Source organism: Triticum dicoccoides, chromosome 5A (genome assembly GCF_002162155.2).
Source record: "Triticum dicoccoides isolate Atlit2015 ecotype Zavitan chromosome 5A, WEW_v2.0, whole genome shotgun sequence".
In the NCBI taxonomy this organism is placed as follows: Eukaryota; Viridiplantae; Streptophyta; class Magnoliopsida; order Poales; family Poaceae; genus Triticum; species Triticum dicoccoides.
This window is the reverse complement of record NC_041388.1, coordinates 579,887,236-579,910,930: the sequence shown is the minus strand read 5'-3', so window position 1 is coordinate 579,910,930 and position 23,695 is coordinate 579,887,236. Positions and strand designations below refer to the sequence as shown.

At 46.3% G+C, this 23,695-nt stretch overlaps 3 protein-coding genes and 1 long non-coding RNA gene across 5 annotated transcripts; 1 reads left to right on the top strand and 3 right to left on the bottom strand.

Annotated features, from left to right (window-relative positions):
* Positions 1-304: 304 nt before the first annotated feature.
* On the top strand, positions 305-3,634 carry LOC119303019 (expansin-B12-like). 2 transcript variants are annotated; one of them, XM_037580097.1, is made up of 5 exons: positions 305-572; positions 2,390-2,559; positions 2,664-2,776; positions 2,868-3,091; positions 3,205-3,634. In XM_037580097.1, exons 2-5 carry the CDS (start codon positions 2,400-2,402, stop codon positions 3,632-3,634), a joined length of 927 nt encoding a protein of 308 aa, XP_037435994.1. In that variant the 5' UTR covers positions 305-572; positions 2,390-2,399. The 2 variants fall into 2 exon arrangements, with proteins under 2 accessions (XP_037435994.1, XP_037435995.1); XM_037580098.1 differs by having other exon boundaries at positions 2,346-2,559.
* A 323-nt stretch (positions 3,635-3,957) lies between these two features.
* Positions 3,958-7,296, bottom strand: LOC119303018 (pyruvate dehydrogenase E1 component subunit beta-4, chloroplastic). Its single transcript, XM_037580096.1, has 4 exons — positions 6,960-7,296; positions 6,795-6,874; positions 6,657-6,703; positions 3,958-5,160 (listed from the first exon to the last, which is right to left on the bottom strand). Exons 1-4 carry the CDS (start codon positions 7,039-7,041, stop codon positions 4,188-4,190), a joined length of 1,182 nt encoding a protein of 393 aa, XP_037435993.1. The 5' UTR covers positions 7,042-7,296; the 3' UTR covers positions 3,958-4,187.
* A 4,657-nt stretch (positions 7,297-11,953) lies between these two features.
* LOC119303016 (translation initiation factor eIF-2B subunit delta-like) lies at positions 11,954-20,513 on the bottom strand. Its single transcript, XM_037580095.1, has 7 exons — positions 20,077-20,513; positions 17,117-17,257; positions 16,486-16,853; positions 14,664-15,408; positions 14,487-14,583; positions 14,349-14,403; positions 11,954-12,215 (listed from the first exon to the last, which is right to left on the bottom strand). The coding sequence occupies exons 1-7, from the start codon at positions 20,447-20,449 to the stop codon at positions 12,153-12,155; spliced, it is 1,842 nt and encodes a 613-aa protein (XP_037435992.1). The 5' UTR covers positions 20,450-20,513; the 3' UTR covers positions 11,954-12,152.
* On the bottom strand, positions 18,502-20,070 carry LOC119303017. The gene is made up of 2 exons (XR_005147809.1): positions 19,182-20,070; positions 18,502-18,881 (listed from the first exon to the last, which is right to left on the bottom strand). It is a non-coding gene; the product is annotated as an uncharacterized LOC119303017 (long non-coding RNA).
* Positions 20,514-23,695: the final 3,182 nt, after the last annotated feature.

Sequence of the window (23,695 nt, the reverse complement as noted above, 5' to 3'; positions counted from 1 at the left end):
GGGGCGCCCGCGTCAAGGAGGAGAAGGCCGCCGACGACGATGGCGGCGACGGCGGCGACGACTTCCCCCTTTCTTTTTTTCAGATTAGGTTAATGTAATGTTTGGACGAATTTCGCCGAAATTTGCCATGTTTGGCCGAAATTTAATTAGTTTTTATCGTAACTTCGTCGAACGTTTTTTTTTATTTTTTAATACGCGCCTGGGGACGGCCCTGAGGCCGACGGCTGGGGACCGACTCGCCCCAGGGCCATTTTTTACGCCGGCTCACCCCAGACGGCGCTTTTAGACGCCCCCTGGGGGCCAACGGCTGGAGATGCCCTGAGACACTCCACTCCCCCACCATCTCTCTTCCCCCGCCGCCACCTCCCTTCCTCCACCGCCGCCGCCGCCCACATTTCAACAAACCCCGCCTTCTCCTTGCAAATACAGCAGCAACTGGCCGGACGCCTCGACCCGCCTTCGCTTGGCTCCTCTTCCGAATCTGCGCCGCCGCATTTGCTGCTCGTCTTCCCCGTGCGTGCGGGGGGAAGGTGGCCGGACTCGAGGAGCACGGTGGTCGCCGGGCTCGACGGGTAAGACTCCTCGCTATACTTCTTACGCACTGTGCCGTTCTGACGCGACTGGTGACTGCGCCTGCTTGTTGGCATGGCGCTTCTTCAGGCCTTCAGGGTTCGTGCAAATTTGGTTGGTTATCGTTTCCAGGCAGCGGGTCAAATCGACCTAGGATTGATTCGTGTTGGCGCTTTTCTAGTGCGTGTATATATATGTATGGTGCACTTCAGTTTGAATTTGTTTAGGAGGCTGCGCGTTTCTGTCCCTTGGTACACATTTGCCCCAGATATGAGCAGATTGCAAGCAATACCAGAGGTAGGAAATTGCTCGATTCTGCTGATTGCTTTGAATTGGAACAAGCTTAGGGGCTCGAGGCTCGCTTGTTTGCGAACTCTCCCCGTGTTCGAAGACGCTTCCCTTCATTGGCTCGCGATGCGTCCAGGAGCAAATATGGGAGTATATGTAGGAAGTAGAACTGTCATCAGCCAATACTGAGACTTCTAATTTGTGTGTTGGCTGCGTGATCTGTAGGTACCTACTTACACTGCACAATGTTCTACTCCCTATGTAGCAATGATGATAAGTAATCTTGAAATACAAAATGAAATGTGCGTAGTGACATCTTTAATCATTTTGTATGTCAGATTAGTGGGATTCAGGATTTGCTGTGGTGCTCTTCTTCTAGAAAAGTTTACTAATCTTGAAGTAAAGTAGTTTATATTTTTCTCTCCAAAAGAGTATGGTAGCACAAGCTGTGGAATAATTCTGTTTACATACTAGAAACCGGTGATCAGGCAATGGTTTTCTACGAGCCCCAACATTCTTTCATTATTCAGATTTTGCATTTTTCTTCAAATCTGTAACTCACCCTTATTATTATTCGAGGTGTCAAATGCTTATAAACAGCGATATGCATCTTAGGATGCAGAGGCCGGGGTGATAAAACTTCCATTATTAAGAAAAAAACATGACACTCACAATGTCTAAGACATAAGGGCTATCCTAGATGCAGTGATAACACTGAGCTCTTAACCAACTATAATAGATGTATGGTGATAATGCTTGTAACTAGCATGATGTGCTTAAATAACAATCGCTTGTAGTCTTTACCTATCACATTAAAATCTGCTCTCGTTTCATTTTAAGTGTATCAGATATTCATATTAAGATCTTTGGGATTGTTAGACAGGATCAAATGAGTTCATGATGCCTTTCCATATATCTCAGTATCATACTCATAAGATATCCTTGAATATTAGTCTAAGAAAATTCAGGAGCATTTGTACATTGATTTGACAATTATAGAATTTTCGCCTCATGCCAATTTTTTCAGTTTTTTTTCTTCTAAAAGGAGGGTGAAAGCCCCGGCCTCTGCATCATTGCGATGCACACATCCATTTTTTGTCGGAATGTCTGCATCTGTCCCAAGGAGAGGATCTCTCCAAAATTTATTCTCCTCTCTCTGAGTCACTTGTCAACTGATCATCAGTTCCCTGTGTGGTAGCGAATTAGTGATTGATGCCATTTTTGTTACTCCCTCTGATCCATATTCATTGTCGCTGATTTAGTACAACTTTGTACTAAATCAGCGACAATTGATATGGATCGGAGCGGAGGGAGTACAAGAAAATGACAAAATTGCACTGCAAAATCCTGCTACTCTTGCTTCAGTGTGTCCTCTCTCCAAAGAAAACCTGTGTACTATGGCCTGTCCTTTATCAAACAAATTGTCTATTGAATGTGCACATTGCAAGACTAACACTATTCCTCTATTTGTCTTCCCTCCTTGCAAGCCAACACTTTCTCAAACCTTACCAGCGATAGCTAATTGTGACAGAGTGCTGCGAATGGCTTCCAAGCTTCAGCTCCTGTCCTTCATTGCCACCAGAGTTGTTATTGCTTCACTCTTCCACCCTTGTGCATCCATTCAGATCCACCATGAGCTCTCCGGCTGGTCCGATGGCATCGCTACTTGGTATGGTGACGCCAATGGCGCGGGAAGTGAAGGTAATAGATATATGATTTAATGGCACTAGCCCTGCCCAAACTAGCGTTTGACCTTGAAGTTAACGTCTGATGCCTGCATGCCTGAATCACATGTGCTGTTGTAGGTGGCGCTTGCGGGTACCAGTATGCTGTCGACCAGTCGCCGTTCTCATCCATGATTGCCGCTGGCGGCCCTGTCATATACGACTCTGGCGATGGCTGTGGCGCGTGCTACCGGGTGCGTCTGTAGCTCTACGTATGCAGCTGAGGCCATGAGCATGACTGCAACTTGTCTGTCATTTGACATTCAGTAACCTTGATTTCATCAGGTGGTCTGCGGTGGCAATCAAGCTTGCTCTGGTATTCCGGTGACCGTCGTCATCACAGACCAGGGCCCTGGTGGCGGCCCATGCCTGAGCGGGTTAGTCGATGGACAGTGCCAGAATGAGGCAGCGCACTTCGACATGAGCGGGACAGCATTCGGCGCCATGGCGAAACCTGGCCAAGCTGACCAGCTCCGCGGCGCTGGCCTCATCCAAATCCAGTACACCCGGTACGCACAAGTCGATGGAACACATATAGGTCATGGTTACTCTTCATGGCCTCTTGCAATGGCTCTTCTATGGCCGCCATTAATCCGTCGTGTTAGCATTTGTGTCTGTGCAGCGTGACCTGTGACTGGACTGGAGTAGGCCTGACCTTCAAAGTGGACAGCGGCTCGAACCCGAACTACCTCGCCATCCTGGTCGAGTACGAGGACGGCGACAGCGACCTCTACGCCGTCGACATCATGCAGAGCGGTGCCGGGGCAACCGGAGTGTGGATCCCGATGCAGCAGTCCTGGGGCGCGGTGTGGAAGCTTTCCGGCTCCACCCTCCAGGGGCCCTTCTCCATCCGGCTGACTTTCAGGTCCGGCAAGATGCTCGTCGCCGGCAACGCCATACCCACCGGGTGGAACCCCGGCGTGGCATACCAGCCGGGCGGCGTGGCGGTGAGGGAAAGGGCGAGCGACGGTCGCCGGCGCTATGGGTTTGAAGGGAGGTTGGGCTGGCTGTGTCACCTCCTGCTGTTGCTGATGGTATTGTTCCAGCTGTGATGTCATGTGTGGTTCTGTGAGAATGTAAGCCGCGATCATCTAGCTAGTGTAGCTTAGACTGATGCGATCATCTAGCTAGTGTAGCTTAGCCTGGACTCCTGGACAATCTCTGTAAGTATGGTTTATTAAACCTTAAGTTGCTTGGCTGATCAAGCAAGCGACTCGTCCCCTGGAGAAGGGGTGTTGTGATCTTCTTTTCAATGTTGCAATTGGTGGTGAGGCCATGGCTGCTGACATGTTCTGGATGTCATGATCTAAGCTTTCTTGAGACCTCAACCATGTGGCCCGAGACAATCTTTCTTTAGAAGGCAAAACAAAGATAATCAAACAAATGGCTATACCTTGCCCAGGATAATCAAAGATTTCTTCCAATAAACCCGAGTCCAGACCCTAGTAGCATTCAGCATAATACAGTACAGTTATGTAGCAGGAATAAAAAATGGATACAAGCCTATACCACAATGAACACCTCGCTACAAGGCAAAAATGACAAATTAAAGGTTCTTCCAAGCCAGGGCAGATACAAATCAACGATGCTGAAACAGATGATGCCCTATTGGCATATTTGCTCGACGGCGGCAACAATCTGGGCAGGCTGCACGACGGTCGCATCCTCCAAAGTTGCGGCGTAGGGTGTTGGCACGTCCTGAGACGACAGGCACATGATGGGGGCGTCAAGGTAGTCCCAGAAGTTGTCGATGATGGCCGATCTCAGACTGGCGCCGATCCCGCCAGTGCGCATGCACTCCTCCACAATCAGCACGCGGTGGGTCTTCTTGATGGAGTTGCCTATTGTGTGCAGATCGAATGGCTTCAACGACCTTATGTCAATCACCTCAGGATCGTACCCTTTGTTCACCAGCGTCTTTGCAGCCTGCATCACGTGGTACCTCATACGCGAGTATGTGAGGATAGTCACATGCTCACCAGGCCGTACCATCTCAGCCTCCTCCAGGCATAGAGTGTACTCCTCATCCGGAATTTTCTCCTTCAGGTTGTACAGAAGGACGTGCTCAAATAGCACGACAGGGTTCTCGCTCCTTATGGCAGCCTTCATTAAACCCTTGGCATTGTAAGGAGTGGAGCAAGCAACCATCTGGAGACCAGGGATCGACTGGAAGTATGACTCAAGACGCTGTGAATGCTCTGCACCAAGCTGGCGACCAACACCACCAGGACCTCTGATCACAAGTGGTATCTTGAACTGGCCACCAGAGGTGTAATGAAGCATGCCGCAGTTGTTTGAGATTTGGTTGTAAGCAAGGAGAAGGAAGCCCATGTTCATGCCTTCAACAACAGGCCTCAGCCCCTTCATGCCTGCTCCAACTCCCATGCCGGTGAATGAGTTCTCCGCAATCGGTGTATCAAGAACCCGAAGGTCTCCAAACATGTCAGCCAAACCCTTGGTCACCTTGTAAGAACCACCATAGTGACCAACATCTTCACCAAAGACACACACTGTTGGATCCGCTTGCATCTCTTCCATCAAACCCTCGCGAAGAGCCTCGAACAGCAAGACCTCATGACTACATAGAAGTTATTACATAATCAGGGACTTGCACTTGAGCATACAAGAAGTCATATTCATGAAAGATCAAATGCAGTAAAATCTTCGTTTATTGGGTAATATAAAATAGAAGAATGGAGAGAGTAGCACAGTTACATTTTAAAGACCAAACCCAGTTTAAAGCTTCCTACAGAGGGGAGAGTAGAAAGGCCAAAGCCAGTAAATGTGGCCAATAGTCAGCTGGTTCCACCCAACCCATCTATATCTTACACAGGGGTAACTCAGGTAGGTCAAAGAGGCATCATATTCCCTTCCGGTAGTAAGCATTCTACTGAATTTTGGAAAATAAATCCAGTTTACTTGGGTGGATGTACATATGACAGATCCCACCAACTGAAGTTCATACGAGAGTTTGCATGATATTCCCAAGCTACGGGTTTGTGTTGACTTAATACTCTGCCTATCAACAAATAGTAAAATATTGTGCCAAACCCAGGATTTAAAAAATCTACTAAGCAAAGGTTAAGCGCTTAACAAATCACAATGATGTCAGTTTTTACTGAAATATGGAAATAGAGTAAATACAGCTTCAATTTTTTTTACTAAGTAGGCAAAGAAGCAACAAGTCAACGCGCATTGTCTTTGTCAAAATAACCAAAACAATATTAAGTAGTCCCAAATCTCAGCTTGCAATTCACTGAAGCAGCTTGCTTACTCCCTAGATATACTGCAATCTGTGTTCCTAGCCACTTGCCAACTACTTATTGGTTTGCTATTAGGGTTATTAAAGTATGCTGTCTACCAGAAGAACAGGTGCATATCATCTACTGTATTAGGCAGTTGGTCCTACGATCTTTTCCATCAGTAAAAAGAAACTTAACTGACTGCGGAATCATGTGGCTTCAAGCCATATCCACTCAAGCCCTCAAGCACAAACAGAACTGGCTTTCTGTCCTAAAACGGTATAACTTTGGTCCTTACTGTATACGAACTTTCAACTTTGACTACGTCCTTCCTCTGTTTATGAAATATTATTAAGAACCTTATGATACCCTTTTCTCCTGATTTTATAAAGAAAATTATTTCTGATACGATCCTAGTCAAAGGTAGAGAAGCTTCACCACACGCTTTCCAAAACCCCATGTGTTTTTGACAGGGGTCATATTAAAAGTTTAAACAGCCCACCACTTCGGCAACCGAGGGAAGTTTGCAACTTAGCAGACAACTATAGTGACACATAACACTAAAAACTACAAGTCGTAACAAACTTGGAACTCTGAACTGGAGTGTAGCCAAATACAGCCTAAGACAGCGAATCCAATCAAATCTAAGCTAAATTGAGTTCAATACTCGAACTGTTAGCTCCTGAGAGATGAACAATCAATTGAATCGTTGGTTTTGCACGAATCCGTTTTCCCCAAGGTAGTTTTGCATGGATCCTGATTCATCATGAGCACTCAGAACACAGTTGTGCATATATCAGGCAGGCGAGGAAGTGTGCTGTTACAGTCTTACCCTTCAGACTTGGATGCCGCCTCGCTCGCCGGCGCATCAGCCTTGGTCTGCACACGAAATCACAAACAAGATTAAGCGAACAGTCCAGTGCACCAGAGAAGAAGGAAAAGATTCTCAGAGCAGAACTGAGCACGCAACTGCAACGGCGGCACACGCCACCAGCCTGCCTCCATGACGCGCCGCCGCGCCCGATCTGGCCACGCGCACGCTCCTCGCCGCTACAGCAGAGAAAAACACACGCAAAATCAGCGAAGATCCGGCGAGCCACGGGCGAAGAGCCACGCGCGGGGCGACGGTGACTACCTGACGCGGATTTGGGGCCGGCAGATCCCACCCGCGGGGTGGCGGCCGGGGCGGCGACGTGGAGCGACGATGCGGCCGCCATTGCAGATGGGAGGGTCGGGTCGAGATCTGGGGGCTGGGGAGGCGGCGGCGGTGATAGTGGCGTGTATGCGTGCGCGTGTTTATTTATAGAGGGCGGGGGTGGGTATTGGTGGAATGCAGGTGGGCTGGCGGTGGCGGAGGAATGGAGGGAGACGGCGGCGGAGTGAACGAGGCGCGGGGTGGACTAGGGAGGCAGGGAGAGGAGACACCGAGAGAGGTTGATGATGGGGTCTAGGCCCTATGGGCCGATGGAGATGGCTGGAGGATGGACGGATTTGATCTCAGCCGCTTGATTTCGTTTCTGACTCTTTGAAAGAGAGTCCAATGCTTGGAATTATTTAGCGTCTTCTGCGTAATAATAAGAGCATCTCCAGCCGCGCCCTCTAGACCGCTTTTTTTAATATCGGCACCGAAAAAACGGCCCAGTTACGCCCCCAAGACGCCGAAATCCGCCGGATCAACCCATTTCCTAACCCGGCGCGCTCAGGCCGAACCCAGCGCATTGGGGGCGCTTGGGGGCACCGGCGGAAGGGAAAATCGTCCGGGTCCCCACTGTCAGACGAAAAGTCACACTGATTCGCCCCGTTTTCCCCTCTCCTTCCCCGACACCTTGCCGATCCCGGCGTCGCCAGCCACCTCTCCACCGCCGCCGCCGCTATCTCGCCATTCCTCGCCGTGAAACAAAGAAAGATCCCCCCGATGCCCTCTCCCCCCACTTTCCCCGAGTTTCCCTCGCCGCTCCGGCGCCCGCCGACGAGTCTGCGCACGACGCCCGCTACGTGTTCAGTGCTTTGCCTGCCCCGGCCGCGATGGACTCTGACGACGAGGAGGTGCTCGCGGCGTTGCTCGAGGAGGAAGCCGCCGCCGCTGCCCAGGACGAAGAACACCTCATGGTCCTCGCCGCCCTGGCCGGCTTGCTTGCCGGCGATGCAAAGCCGAGGCGAGGCGGCTCGGCGCCGGGGCGACGGAAAGCAAAGAACCGTCATCGGCTCGAAGGCTATTGCATGCTCTACTCCGACTACTTCGCCGACGCTCCACTGCACGGCGACAAAGTTTTCCGGCGCCGTTATCGGATGGGCCGAAAGCTTTTCCTCAGGATAGTCAATGAACTCAGGGAGTACGACAACTACTTCAGGTGCAAGAAGGATTGCACCGGCACACTTGGATTCACCTCAATCCAGAAGTGCACGACAGCTATGAGAATGCTTGCATACGGGGCTCCAGGTGATTCACTCGACGACTATGGGCGCATGACCGAGTCCTAGATCATTGAGTGCACCTACAAGTTTCTGCAGGGCTGTGGTGGCAGTGTTTGGACCGAGGTACTTGCGATCACCCAATGCTGAAGACACTGCTCGGATCCTGGCACAGAATGAAGCAAGAGGATTTCCTGGTATGCTTGGAAGCATCGACTGCATGCATTGGGCATGGAAGAACTGCCCGTTTGCTTGGCAGGGGATGTACAAAGGTACCGAAGGAGCTTGCAGTGTGATATTTGAGGCAGTGGCCACACAGGACCTCTGGATTTGGCACGCTTTCTTTGGTATGCCAGGAACTCACAATGACATCAGAGTGCTGCAGTGCTCTCCTGTTTTTGCCAAGCTCGTTGAGGGCCATTCTCCTTCGGTGAACTTCGAGATCAATGGGCACCAATACAACAAGGGGTACTACCTAGCGGATGGCATCTATCCGAGATGGTCAACATTTGTGAAGACTATCTCAAGCCCTGTGTCAGGAGGCAAGAACCCCCACTTTTCGAAGGTTCAGGAGGCTTGCAGGAAGGATGTCGAGCGAGCATTTGGCGTGCTCCAATCTCGATTTGCTGCTATCCGGTACCCCGCTAAGACTTGGTCGAAAGATCAAATGTGGGAGATCATGACTTGTTGTGTCATTTTGCACAACATGATCATTGAGAGCGAGCAGAAAGAGCCAATGTTTGACACTGAACCATATTACAGGCAGGGTCCTCTTGCCCAAGTGGATCACCAGCTCCCTGCAACATGGACGGCCTTCCTCAACATGCGCCAGGAGATCCGAGACCCACAGGTGCATCATCAGCTGCAGCAGGATCTAGTGGAGCACCTATGAAGGCTCAAGGGCAACGCCTAGCCGGACGTGCAATGAAATATGAGTGTTTTTATTATTTGTGATGATTTTATTGATGATCTTATTTGAATGAGCGCCGGAAATTGGGCCAATCCAGCGCCGAAAATGGGCTGAAAGCGCCGATACTGGGCCGATATCGGCGCCTGGGGGCGACCTGGGGGGGCGGCTGGGAACACACTGGCACCCAAGCCTAAAATAGCGCCAGCTCGCCCCCAAGCGGCGGTTTTCGACGCGTCTTTGGGGCGCAACGGCTGGAGATGCTTTAAGGAAAACGCTAACCTTCATCCGGCTGATGCACACACAACATCCGTCTCCTGTGTAGCCGTCGGATTGATTTTGATCAGGCACTCGCACTGGCAATAAGTCACGTGCGGCTAGTTTTTTTTTTTGCAACAAGCGTCTTGTTTCAGAAGCTTTCTGCAACAGAGATCTTGTTTTAGAAAGAAAAAAAGTGTTTGGTGGTGTAGTTTTTCTTTCGGTAACAAGGTCTAGTTTCAGAAAGTTTCTGCAACAAACATCTTGTTTCAGAAAAAAGAAAAATGGTTTGACCATAAATATTTTCTCTCTTATAACAAGGGCATTGTTTCATAAACATAGCCTCGGTTGTAGAGAGCCCAGAATGAGCGCCCTGCGTTAGAGCGTACGAGGGCAAGCATTGCAACATGACGCATGTTTCAGAAACATAGCTTTGGTTGCAGAAATCGCTAGACGAGTGCCTGGCGTGAGAGTTCATCGTTGTCGTGCTGGAGTAGAGGCAGCTGCTCGGGGTGCTGGTTCAGAGGAGGCGCGACGACTCTGGCGAGCGGCGACGCTCCATAGCCGAGGCACTCAGGCCATGACGGGGCAGTGGTACTGTCTCAGTGGACCTTTGCAACAAGGTCCTTGTTGCAAAGCCATGAGTACAACAAGCTAGTTGTTGCCGAGGCGCCCAGTTGGCTGTGACGGTAGATCGGACGGCTGTTTCGGACGGCATCTGACGGTTGCCGAGGGGACTGATCTTATCGGTTTATCACCCGAGGGACGCGTAGCATTGCCCTAATAATAATCTACCTACATGGAGATTCTTAACTTGAAATTGCAGGTTTTTTTCTTGCAAAGGTAAATATGTCTTTTAGTAAGAACCTCGGCATTACAAGGCAGCCCAAACAGAATAAGAAACTGCAAGCCCGTCCTTTGGGAGCATCACGACCTCCACGTCCAAGATGTGCCGGTGGCGCACCGCCGTTGCCGCTCCTCGACCTATTTCCAAACCGGCCTCTCACAGTCAGGAAGTCACCCTGCTCGTCCAGAAAAACCGTCCTGGATTGAATGGCAAAGCTAAGGTCGACTGCTAGCCAATGTCATCAGAAACATTGTTGCAACCAAACCACAGGGCATCATACGACCCCGTCCAACACCTCATCTTACCACATCCACATCTCGGCTAGAGGAAGCGTCAATGCATTGACGACTCACCAAAGGACAAAATCCCCACATAGCATGGTCGTCGTTGTCGCATCGTCGAACAGGTGAAGGAATGAAAGACTCACAAGATATGTGGACCCGCGAGCAGACGAAACCCTAGAAGACGCTGCCGCCGAGGGGATGGCGAAGCGGCACACTTATTCTCCCTAACAACATCTCCGCCTCCACATCGCTGCTAGATTGGCGATGAAGCCCCAGAAGACGCCGTCGCGGAGTGGATAGCAAGGTGGCACACTTATTTTCCCCGACATCATCTCCGCCTCCACATTGCCACCGACCAGAAACCTAACTACACCCACGTCAAAACAGAGATCCGGGTTTTTCCCACCCTAGCACTGCCGGAGGAGGGGAATGGAACCCATGATCGCCGGGAGGAGGTGTGGAGAACAAAAACAAGTGATATTTTGGACCTCTTTCCTTCTTTGGGAGGGTCTACTAGATCACGGGCCTATCGATGCTCACTTTCGCTTTGGATCTGAACCTGCTATGATTCACATAAATTTATAAATGTTCACACACAAATAGTTCAGTTCGTGTAAGAATCATGGATTTTACATGCGAATTAGAGACTCCTAATGGACAATTCGTGTATTACATTTGTTTTCAATTCTTATGAAAGAAGATAAATGTAGAGTACACATTAGATTTATTTGCAAACAAAAAGAGAGTACACATTAGATTAGTGTTGGGAAGGTGGACAATTCTTGATGCAATTTTGTGTGGGTAACTCCAATTAGGTAAAAAGCTTGAAAGTATTAAAATTAGCTATATAAAGGGGGGAAGGGGATGAGAATTTTATTACTCACGAGAGTAAACAAGCACTTCCATCGTGAACGAGTCTCAGACCCTCTTGCTGTCCAAAAAAAAAAAAAAACCTCAAACACTCGGTAGTTGGTCACAAGTTGTATCTACTCTTTTTGCAAGAAGAAATTTTTCCAGCTGATCTGATATCTACAGGTTGATTTCTTGGGTTCAACCTTAACAGATTTGGAAGGCATTAGTTGAGACAACATCTCTTTGCTAGGTGATTCCTTCCCGACGAGGAACACATGAGACTGAAATCACAAATATTTTGGAAGGCCAAGGCTGAACCAAATCATGGGTTCTAGCTGAGACAAAATGAGAGCTCTTTACTTTGGTAACAAGGCAAACAAAGATTTGGAAGGCTACAGCAGAGCCAAACCACAAGCTCTTTGCTTGGATTTCCCTTCACAGGAAACATATTTGGCTTTGCAAAGGTCAGCCTCCCGACGACACTGGGAATGGAGTTGGCAAAGTATTCCTACCATGAAAGTTGGCATCCCCTTGTTGGGTAAAGCAACTGCTCTGTGTAAACACAGGGCTCAAAAGAAACTTCAAGTCAAATGCATTTCAATGAAATCACAGGTGACAAAACTAGACGACCATTTTGAGTAGACAAAACGGTAAGTCGGCAAACAGGTTTAACAGCCCACATCTCAAAAACATACAAGTTGTATATGTCCACTCTGCTGCACCTAGGCAGCAACAGTTGCCAAAACTGCGATCATACTGCAAGTAGATCTATACCCACAGCTGCTCCTTGCGGTACTCTCTCACGATGACCGGCACACTTGTAGGTGGAAGCTGCAACAACGAGACAACCACATCAATTAAATGGACAATAGTTACCACATTAACACATATCATGGAGACCTAAACAAACACAAGCATAAGGCATGCATATGTCTGTCTGCAGAGAAAATAGTTAGTTCAAGATATTGGAAGCATATTAAAGACCTGCAACTAAATCAATGTGATTTGCAAGAATTGGTTTCACGTAAGTACAATATTAGTATCTATACCTACTACTACTAATAAAGAGAATTGAATTGATATTCTTGGTACGTTGTGCTGTTTTGTGTTTTAGCCCCACAAAAATCTACAAATCAACACGCAGTCTTAGCAATTGAGAGTCAATCCATAGTCCTAATAAAAGCCAAAAACAGTTTGTATGGTTTAGCAAGCACCACAAAATCTACAAATCAACCCGCAGTCTTAGCAATTGACAGTCAATCAATAGTCCTAATAAAAGCCAAAAAACAGTTTGTATGGTTTCGGTTTGTATGGTTTAGCAAGCATGACTTTGGGCCGTTGCCTCCTTTAGCTAGGTACGTCACTGGGCCTACTCATGGGCTACCAAGGATCAAAGAAAAATAATTGCTTTGGTTGGAGATCGAACTCATGTCCTCCCCTCCCCTCAATAAAACTACAACCAACTGACCTAGCTTATGCTTGTGCTATTATAAACGTTTCGTTTAACAATTAAATAGTCCCACCTCGCTCCTTTATAACAAATTTCATCAGTTTATATACGCCATGAGTTGTCTGGAGAATCAATGAACCGCCTCAAGAATTAACACACAAGGGCGAGGTGCAGACCATGCTCCTATGGGAAGGAAGGAATTTAACGCCGTGAATTGTGCCCGATTACTGCACCTGCCAATAGGAAAGATTGAGGCCCAATAATAAATGAAAGACATGCACTGCACGCAGGTTGACTCTGCCTGGCTTGTTGGCTCGTGGGATATTGTGATGCATCACTGCTGGTTGGTTGACTCCTGGAGTATGGCTGGTGATGGTATCTGTAGCCCCCTGAAAGAGAATGCATGTGCATGTGTGACCCCCACTAGCGTATTAGGATGTGGCAAGGCATTGTACGCTGAGAATGCTTCGCGATTACATGGGAGGATGAGAGAGATTTGGACATTACTCTTCTCAAACCTTGTAGTTCTGTGGTGCAACTGAGACGGAGGATCCAAATTTCGGAAGTTCCCTAGGAAAAATGAGATCAGGGGAAAAGGACCCTTGTCCTACTTTTTTTATATAAAAGAATCAAGAAACACCGTTGAATTTGTTTATGAAATAACACGGTGAAAGTATCTCAGAGTCTGGCATTTACTCAGTAGTGAAGCACAATGACAGGTGTCGTGCGGTGATCGAGCTCATCGCCTTGGGATTGAGCATGTCCGGGGCGTTGTGATTAGGTGAACAATCATGGCCACCATAGGCAAGCGCGGGAAGGAGGATAAGCGGACACCACCGACGAGGACAGGAAAGAGGATAAACATAAACTGGTGGGACGCCGTATTGAAACAGTGGACAGAGGCAAGTCTTAAGCCATGCTTACCACACTAGAAGTGTGTGATTTTTTTTCTCCCGTTGCAACGCATGGGCCTGTTTGCTAGTAAAAACTACCAAAAACAGATGCCAATAATGTATATTTTTTAATCCAACCATAAAATGAAACAACAGGTGTGGATGTTCAGAGCTGAACCGTGGCATGCCTAAATAACTTTTCATAAGATTAATTGGATGTTATAAAAAGGAATTCAGTTGACTTGGGTCAAAGCTCAAATGTTAACTGCAAAGGTTCCAGTTGGTTCTATTAAATCTGTAACACAAGTACATCGAGTTTACAACACTGATACTGTTTCTGTTTCTTAACAGAATCCTAAGCAGACAGCTGTTAGACAGCTTAATAATGATCACTTAACAGCACAATGGAGTGCATCCATAGTAAAAGCATCAAAACGAAATAAACTGTATCCTAGAGCTAGTAAAATTTGGTAATAGAATGAACATTTGCCATTCTGCTAATAGCCAAATTCAATAACTGTGTTTGTGTGAGGACAACAAATTGAAAAGATACCATATATGAATAGTTTTTGTAGATATACAACGGCATGGACTACGACCAGAAGCTTAAGAGTATCTTACCATTCCATAATCCGTTATGATCATCGACACATAATCAGAAGGGGTTGCATCATACCTATCAGATGTGCAAAATTATTTTCATGCAAAGTAAATTAATGGATCTAAGAAACTATCCATAGATGGTATTCAGGTACATACGTGAGATTTAACAGTTGGAGATTCTCGTTGTCAGCCCAGTTCTTAAGATCGCCCAAATCTGCCCTCCCAGGAATTCTCGAAATCACATCTGGATCACCTGAGCAAAAAATTGTGTAAGAAACTTGTTATGCATGACCCGGATGTATACTTACAATGCATACAAGAACATATGCGTACCAAGCTCATTAGCGCATATAGAATCAAGTTGCACCCTCTCATCAAATTTGTATGCCTCGCAGCAAACCAAAACAGGAATTCCAAATGCATGTGCCACCATAGCCACGGATGCTGTGCCAACTCGGGAATAAACTGTTCCATTTGATAATATTGAGGATGCACCCAAGAAGACTCTTGTAACTTCATGCATGATGTATGAAACTGCATTTATATGAGTATATGTGCAGTTAATGCCCTTCGCCACTAATCTACGCAGTAATCCTTGCCCCTCGAGCTTGGGACGAGAATCCACCACTATAACACGGAACTTCCTACCAAGTTCATGAGCATGCTCCAAAAACATTTCAACAACTGATGATGACCCATATGTTAGCAAGACATCATCGTCTCTGACTTTTGTGATAGCATGACTGACAATAACCTGATCTGCAACAACTATCTTCTCATTAATAAAACGATCAATATCAGACTGAAGACTGGCCTTGGCTTCTGACTCTGACAATGTAATTGGTAGCTTGGCAATCCTGTTTTTCAGGAACCTGATAGCATTGCCCATGCTAATTGAGAGTGGACGGCACTCGATAAAAAATGACACATAGCTACCAACTTTTGCAGTAAGGTCTCTGCTGAGAGTTTTATTTGGCGGTGTGGAGTAATCTTTTATTGCCTCCCTGAACGCAAGAAGCATTGCTATGCAACGACCATTGCCACCAGATACCTCACCAGACAAATATTGGAGCCCGACCTGAAAGATAGCGAAGAAGAAACGGATCATTTAACTTAGCTGAAATTAACATTCAGTCGAGCAAACCCATACCTTACCAGTTCTTTTGCTGGCTTTTTTGAGCTAGAAGAATAAGCTGCCCCCTAACCAGCTTATTCTAGAACCCAACCAAAAATATATTTTTAGAAGCCTACTAGTCAAGTCTTAATTAGTAGGCTTCTAATAAACTAGATTTGATTGGGCTTCTAGAATAAGCTGGGTAGGGGGCAGCTTATTCCAGCTTATTCTAGAAGCCAGCAAAAGAACTGGCCCAGGCAGATATTGTTGAGTCAGTAAGTGATTACCAAATCAGCAAACCTATTAACAACACATGTGTTGAGAGATATTGTTGATGGGACATCATCTTTTAATTAAAAGAAGGCAAGTTTTTTCTTCTTCTGATTTCTCTCTTCTCCACCACAGCATATATAGCCTATGTGACACTTCTAAGATAACACCATTCACATCATATTATCCATTTGATGTTGTAGTTGGTGACTGTAAAGTGCTTCAGTGAACTCACAAACAAATTTATAATAATTAGGCATTATACACAAAAGGTAAACATGAGTTGTTTTGTTCTTGGCCAAAATGGTTGTTTACAAAAAATATCTCCAAAGCCCTCAAGTTGTTCCTAGAGGAGCATGATACTTGACATTTGTAATAAAAGGGGCAGAAAAGGAAAATGATTGTTTCATAAACGCTCTAGCATCACACATTCTCCCATACATAAAACATTATGTGCTTGAAATTAAACTAAGGGTAACACAAGGACAGAAGCATGTAGTTTCAGACCACGATGGAGACAGAGGAATCAAAGATAGCTGCAGCTTATTGTTTTTATCTATGTCACGAAAATGTCACTAGTATTTATTAATTCTTGATAAATGGAATGTTGCATACTTAGTTTCCTATACCGCAATCCGCCTAAATGCATGAAGAGTTAATGTGTGATGAACAAGAAATCATTGTCACATGACCATACTTAAGACTGAATAACAAAAGTATTTATGTCGCACATAGATAACATTTTGGGTAGAGTAGATGAATAGCAATTACCTTGTATACAGAAGGATGAATTGGTTCCAGTTGAAAGAATTTTGACTCGAGGTCAGGAAGTTGAGTGCCATGGACGTACTGTGGCAGATGCCTAAACAATTCAACTCTGTTTCGAGCCTCTGATTGGTTGACAATTGCACGTTTCTTTGCTTTCTCCACCCGATGCACGTCATCAAACTGCATTCTCGGATGAGGAACATCTTTTTTTCTATCTCTCTCTGGTTGGCGTTCAGTAACCTTCTTCTCAGAAGCGACTGTACTTGGAGCATGGGGCACATCTTTCTTCTGAGAAATTTTAGCTGGCTTAGCTTGCTTGGATGTTGCAGGATTAGCCCCAGAAGCAGCGCCTGTAGACTTTCCTGATAAACCTACAGTCCAAATTAATGTGACCGTCATGCTAGGAAGTTGTGGCTACAATATAGATGTTTCAGATCATTGTAAATAAATGTGAATCCATAAGAAAGTGAGCTCTATTTACAATTAATTGCCTAAACCTATTTGGAAGTTAAAATTTCCATTTTGCAAAGCAGCACATCTGTCCCCGAGCCAAAATACGCCCAAAAACAGTCGGGGTGGATGAGAAGGTTTTATTATGACAATACTATATATAAGGCTGAAAATAAGGTATTACCTGCCTCCTTCGCAGCAGCTTTCGCAGCACGCTGAGCCTCCTGAATAGCACGCCTCTCTGCTTTAGAAGGTTTCTGCTTTTGCGGAATGGACACTGGAGCATCTTCATTCCTTATTTCAGCCAAATCTCCCTTGTTTGTTTCTGAAAGAAATAAACAACAAATCATGTGGAAATTAAAGAAAATCAAAATGTTTTTTTCAAGAACTTCCACAAATGTTAAGGCAAAACAGGTGTATAAAAAAAGACACAGTATGTACATACTATATCCACCCGATCTTCTTTTAGCAAGTGCAAGGTAAACAAAGTAGCCTTAATTCTTCCAGACTAAAAGCTCAGTAAAACTAGGAAGATGAAGAAAAAATGCAGTTTATTAAAATTACTCAATGACACTAGAGGCCACGCAAAATGCTAAAAACAAGATTGAGAAACGACAAAGATTTTGACCACTTAGTGCACCATTAAGAAGTGACAACCTGATGCCATGACTCAGGAATGAAGTAAACTCAACTTTGCTACTTCTACAAGCAGCTCACAACTGGACACAATTTACTTACACCTGCAACATGACATCTTAACCCCACCAGGCAGGATCACAACAAGCTAATACCCAACCTTATTAGTCTACACCAAAAGAAAGGCTTCACAGCTTCACTGCTTGTGGTTGCGGCTATGAAGTGTCCAATAATCATCAAACGTAATTCACCATCGACCTCAACGGCATGAACTTTACAGCTCAAGCACAAGCATAAACTCACAGCTGCTGTAAAGTGTTTCTGTCGTTTCTAGGATTTGGGGATGGGATGATAATACCTTACTAAGCGGGCTCACGTGGGCCTCTTTTCTCCATGAAATCATCTAATTTCAATGTCTTAGTGATGAAGCGTGAATTGAGTTCGGTACTTTTATTCTAAGTCATCTTTGTTTATTTTAAAATCAAAGTGTTAAGGTTTTAAAACCATGGGACGTTTGGATCACAGGCTAGAATTCTTCTAGCCTCCTTTTTCCAGGCTATACATTTAGAAGTGCTAAAAAATCGTAGCATTTCATGGCAAGGCAGGGCTAGAAAATACTGCATGGAGCCAAGGAGAGCCAATTTGGCCCGCTCTAATCAGCGGGACTCTCGTGATGTGTCCGCCAAGTCCACGTGTGTCTAAGTGGATGGAAATACACTAATCGCCTATGTTTTTAAGGCGGTAAGGCGAGGCGAGGCGCTGGGGGGGCGCCTCACCGCCTAAGCGCTAAAGCGTAAGGCGAGGCGACGCCTTAGACACGTGCATATATAATATATGGCAGCCAATTAGGAGATTTAACAACTAGCATTAACTTAATAAATTGTACATACATATATAATAGATGGCCACCAATTAGGAGATTTAACAACTAACATTAACATATAAACTGTTACCAAAGCATAGGCCTCAAATCATCTTGTGTATATGACAGAACGGCGCCTTTGAAGTTCAGCTTCATCCTCATCAATATATCGCTCCATAGCTTTAAACTTTCTAGTGTTTAAGGAATTGTGCATCTCTATCCTAATCTCCATGGATGCCTCGGGACACTTATCCGCATCACTGGAACCCCCAGAAAAGTGCTGCTTTAGCCTTCTCACTCCACCATGGACTATCTTGCCACACAATGTACACTGGAGTAAATCTTTCCTCTCTAAATCTGGCCAGAACCCATACTTCCAGGCTGGATCATCTGATGTAGCTCTTCTCCTAGGATCATTGGCTAGATCCATCAGAGCAGGTACACCTGGCTACTGTCAAAGAAAAAGAGAGAAGAGCCAAATCACTAGAGCAGCCAGATCAAGCATGGGGAAGGAGAGAAGCAGTGGTGGGGCTGCTGCCTTGTGGGTGGAGAAGCAGATCTGGGAAGAAACAGATGCAGATGAGGAGCGGGCAAGCACATCTAGCTACACTGCTGTGCATAAGAGAGGCAGCACCTAACAGTTAGTAGAGGAGCTGTGCATAACAGAGCAGGCAAGCATGGCAAGCTACACTGCTGGATGGAAGAAAGAGGAGAGGGGGAAAGGGGGGAGAAGAGAGGGCTGAATTCATACCTTGATGTGGTGCTGATCTGCTGGAAGAGGGTTGCGCCAGAGGAGGATGGGGAGGAGCTGCAGCCAGAGAGGAGGGGGAGGAACTGTGGCCGGAGGGAGGAGGCTGGCGGCTGCCGCAGATCTGAGGAGGAAGCCTCCGTCAATGGTCCAGAGAGGAGACAGGAGAGACCTCTCGCGTCGATTCACTCTCTCTTTCCCCTTCTCATAACTGGTCGCACCTGAACCAATGTTTCCCGCGCCTGTGTTCCCGCCCAGGTCAGTTTTCCCGCCTGCAATCTCTGTTTCCCTGCCTGACAAGCTAAGGCGTCCGATTTGGTCTGAGGCGTGCAAGGCGGCGCTAAGGCGGACGCTTCAGACGCCTTACAGCCTAAGGCGGACGCCTTACACGACTGTCTAAGGCAAGGCCGACGCCCTGAGCCTGGAGGGCGCCCTGACGCCTAGGCGTCGCCTAAGCGACGCCTTACGGACGCCTTAAAAACAGAGCTAATCGCTGCTGCTATAATAACCGTGCCAATACAGAAACAATCAACACGGACGGATGAGAGCTCTGTGGACACGCCCGCATGCATCCCTACTCGTGATGCACATGACAACTGCCAACTTAACTAGTGTTTGGTTCTGTCAAAGGGTGACAGCAAAGTCTTGTAACGAAACCAAGTACGGGGCTGGGGCAAGTGCAGCTTAGCTGAAATGAGGTAGTTTGCCCACCTAGGGCCCCTTATATACGCTTAGCCAAATGAAATTATCGTCCAGAGAATTTCTCACTCACAAGGCCACAATCCCCCAAAAGGCTATAAGTCAGAACCATTCCCCTACTTCATAGCGATGGCAACCGAATTAGCTAACTGATGAGGATGTGAGGTGATATTACTCCAATCGGACAGGGGCCGCGTACCTAGCTCCCCCGCGGAAGGGGCCAGGGACCTCGAATCCTCCTCTCCGAACTCGGATGCAGCGGCGAAGCGGATGGAGGAAGGCTGAGGCGCCGAGGACGCGAGGAGGAGGACGTCGGACGCCGGGGGGGAGGGGGAGTCGGGGGAGAGGTGGTCCACGTGCCGCGGAGGAGGGATCATGACGGGGGAGAGCGAGCCCGGGGAGAGGTCCGACGCCGGAGGCGACCCGGCAGCCGCGCCAGGCAGCGATACCGCCGCGGCGGCGACGGCGGGCGGCTCGGACGGCGCCGAAACGCCAGGGGTGACGAAGCCGACCTGGCGGATCTTGGGCTCGACGCCGCCAGACGTCGAGCGCGGCGGGCGGCGGAGATCCATCGCCGTCGCCGGGGTGGGTGACTTCGCGTGAGGGTTTGGGGTTTGGACACGACGCACGAGACGAGGGAGGGTAGGAGGAATCTTCCGGGCTAAGCAGCGGTGGTGGTGAACCCAGGGTGCGAGGAGCCTGCCGAGCTCAGGCCCATGTAGTATGTTTCAGTTTTTTTTAGACAAGCCCATCTATGTTTCATTGAACGCCCGATTTGTGAATCTCGTCAAAAGAGGCCCATGGGCTCTTCAACAAATTGATCTGTGTCATCATATCCATTTAATTTCCCCTTTGGCAACTCAAAAAAAATTCCCTTTGTCTCAAAAAACATTAATTTTCCCTTTTCTTGCCTCAGTTTTTCCCTTTTGCTAATTTTTTTTAATTTTCCCTAAAAAATCATATCCATTTAATTCGAATGAATGTCTCAAAAAATTAATTTGAATGAGAAAAGAGAGAAATTCTACTTATCATGGTGTGCACTTTTGCTTTCCCGCAAAAGTTCTTGCATGTCCATATATGTATGGAAAGTTCTGAATAAAATCTGTCCAAGTTTCATCAAGGAAAGCAACAGAAGATTTGCACCACAAGTTATTTTTAGGAAGAGAGGGGCGGAGGGGGGCACATAACTGTTGGGAGCACGACGCGCTCCTTTGGAGACCACAATCAACCTGAATCTAGAGCACAACGTGCGCTAGGTGCAGCCCATAGCCGTCACCGTGGAAGAGCACAACCACCATTGCAACTCTAGTGGTCATCAACGACGCACCTGTGGTGCTGAGGCAGAGGCGCTGTCACGCGAGGAGGAGGTGAGGGATCTTGGCCACCCCTGGCTGCTGTCATTGCTCCATCTGGCAGCATCACATGGTCCGGATCCAGTGGTTAGAGGAGGATGGTGATAACTCACAAGTGTAGAGAGTCAATTCTAAATATTTTTATAAGTAGAGTGTTGAACACAATAAGCTTTTTTAATAAATTTGAGGAATATTACACCGTTTTGATATTTTTTTCAAAAATAATACAGCTCCGGCGTCGGCGAAGCCGATTGGGTTGAGTCGGTTTTGCTGTGGCCAATTGGAATCCTATCGGCTTCGGTGAAGCTGATTAGAACCCAGTCAACTTCGGCCAAGCCGACTGCCAGTCGGCCAGGGGCGGCAGCTCCAGTGGGATTTAGTGTGACTATTTAGCACTAATTGGCATCGGTGAAGCCAATTAGCCACTTATCGGCTTCGTCGAAGTCGATAGGTTGGCCTGTCAGCGTCGCCCTGGTAGACTGCATGCGGGCCAGGCCGACTGGCCGTGCATCGGGTGGCCCAGCCACTAATCGGCTTAGCTATGGCCGTTTGGGCCCTACTTGGCTTCGCCCATGCTGACTGGGCTGTATCATCTTTGTCGTGGCCGACAGAAGCGAATCGGCTTCATCGATGCCGAAGCTGTATTATATTTGAAAAAAAATCAAAATGGTGTAATATTTCTCAAATTTATTTAAAAAGGTGTATTATTTTTTTAAAAAAAATTGCTCCTATTTGTTGCCCTTGAGGAGTGAGCATTAACATAGTTCGCCGTTATATCACGGGCCCCATCAAAATTTGATATGAATCTTGAGACTTTTCCTAATGAACTAGCGTACATCTATCCCACCATAAGTACCAAACTGTTGTAGCGATCAATTCGCATACATTCTATGCAAGCGTAGAGTCGTACCTATTTCATTGTCAGGAGTACGTGTATGTGGGGTGATCGTTTTAGCGTTGGTGGTGTGCACAAAAGTGTAGAGTCTGCTCGTAATCACGTAATCACGGCCCATGTTTTGTTCACAATGGTGTGGAGTCTATGTTAGTAATCGGCCAATTTGCTTTTCCACTGTGCAAGCTATCTTCTCATATTTATGCGGTTTCAAATGTAAAATTCAAAATTCATGAAAGTTCATATTTTCATATTTTTAAAAATACAAAGATAGATGAAGGTATAATGCACAAATGGGTAAATTTTCAAAATATGTTGAAGTGAGTGCTGTGTAAAAAAATGTCAGAACTTTTTAACACATTATTCTATTCATCCTCATAAATCATGAATTTGTCTTTTTTTACAAGTCAAATGTCTTTTTTGTACAAGTCGCATTTCGACATACTTCATCCTGAAATTTTACACATATGTACTTCACATCCTTGTTTACTTGTAAAAAAAAATCAGTGTTTTATAAAACAAATTTTTCTAATTTTGATTTTTTTCAAAAATTGAGGTCAAGATCCAAAACGCCATACTCTCCATACAGTCTCTTACAAACAATTTTGCTCTCAAATATGGTGCACCCATCCACCCTCGCAACAAAATGTCCTTTGCAGCACAAAATTGACGAGTGCTCAGCTTCAGTTAACTCGTTTTTTTAGGGGATTTAGTCAACTCGTTTTATACGACTTACAAACAACAGAATGCAGATTGTTCGAACTGATCGGTGGATTCAAACTCGATCTCTCTTAACATTGGCTATTAAGTTGACAATACGGCCATCAGTTTCTACTAATATGACCCAACACCAAAGGCTACGATTTTTTTTAAACTATGATGATTTTTATAGCAAATTCGGAAACTATACACCCTAATAAAGAAAAATCAAAAGTATCACCTCGTCGGCCTCTTGTTGGCCGAAAAGGAACTTTTCGGCCTCCTGTTGGCCGAAGAGGGACTTTTCGACCAACAGTTGGCCAAAAAGTACTTTTCGGCCAACGGTTGGCCAAAAAGTACTTTTCGACTAACAGTTGGCCAAAGAGTCCCTCTTCGGCCAACACCTGCTCTACTTTTTAAGAAATTCATATAAAATAGGATTTTTAGTATTTTAATTTGATTGTTTTTGCATTAGATTAGAAATTTTATGAAGTTTTTGTAGATATCAAATTTGACTAGATTTAGAAGTTTGAATTTGAATTTTCATGAATTTTCTCAAATCACTAGATTGCCTATAATTTGAGCTAGGAGTATTCTTTTTAGATGATTCTTTTTGCTACTGGTTCTTTGTGACTTTGTTTATCAGTAATAATTAATTGGTGAATTTTAGGATTATTTAAAATTAGGTTTTTACGTCATTCTCTCCCTCCATTTTCTCTCGCCATTTTATTTCCCGCCATTCTCTCCCTCCATTTTCTTTCCCGCCATTCTCTCCCGCCATCTTCTTTCCCGCCATCTTCTTTCTCGCCATCTTCACTTCTCAACTTATAAAACGAGCCTCATGGTGTACACGATCGTAGATAACATCGTCTGAC

Bases quoted from the DNA above. Each gene is read 5' to 3' on its own strand.
- LOC119303019 (XM_037580097.1), top strand. From the start codon at position 2,400: ATGGCTTCCAAGCTTCAGCTCCTGTCCTTCATTGCCACCAGAGTTGTT. The intron at 2,777-2,867 runs GTGCGTCTGTAG...TGATTTCATCAG, and splicing joins GCTGTGGCGCGTGCTACCGG to GTGGTCTGCGGTGGCAATCA. The intron at 3,092-3,204 runs GTACGCACAAGT...GTGTCTGTGCAG, and splicing joins ATCCAAATCCAGTACACCCG to CGTGACCTGTGACTGGACTG.
- LOC119303018 (XM_037580096.1), bottom strand. From the start codon at position 7,041: ATGGCGGCCGCATCGTCGCTCCACGTCGCCGCCCCGGCCGCCACCCCG. The intron at 6,875-6,959 runs GTAGTCACCGTC...TCTCTGCTGTAG, and splicing joins CGGCCCCAAATCCGCGTCAG to CGGCGAGGAGCGTGCGCGTG. The intron at 5,161-6,656 runs GTAAGACTGTAA...ACTTCTATGTAG, and splicing joins GCGGCATCCAAGTCTGAAGG to TCATGAGGTCTTGCTGTTCG.
- LOC119303016 (XM_037580095.1), bottom strand. From the start codon at position 20,449: ATGGATCTCCGCCGCCCGCCGCGCTCGACGTCTGGCGGCGTCGAGCCC. The intron at 16,854-17,116 runs GTAATACCTTAT...TTTGGACTGTAG, and splicing joins AGCTGCTGCGAAGGAGGCAG to GTTTATCAGGAAAGTCTACA. The intron at 14,404-14,486 runs GTATGTACCTGA...CACATCTGATAG, and splicing joins CTCCAACTGTTAAATCTCAC to GTATGATGCAACCCCTTCTG.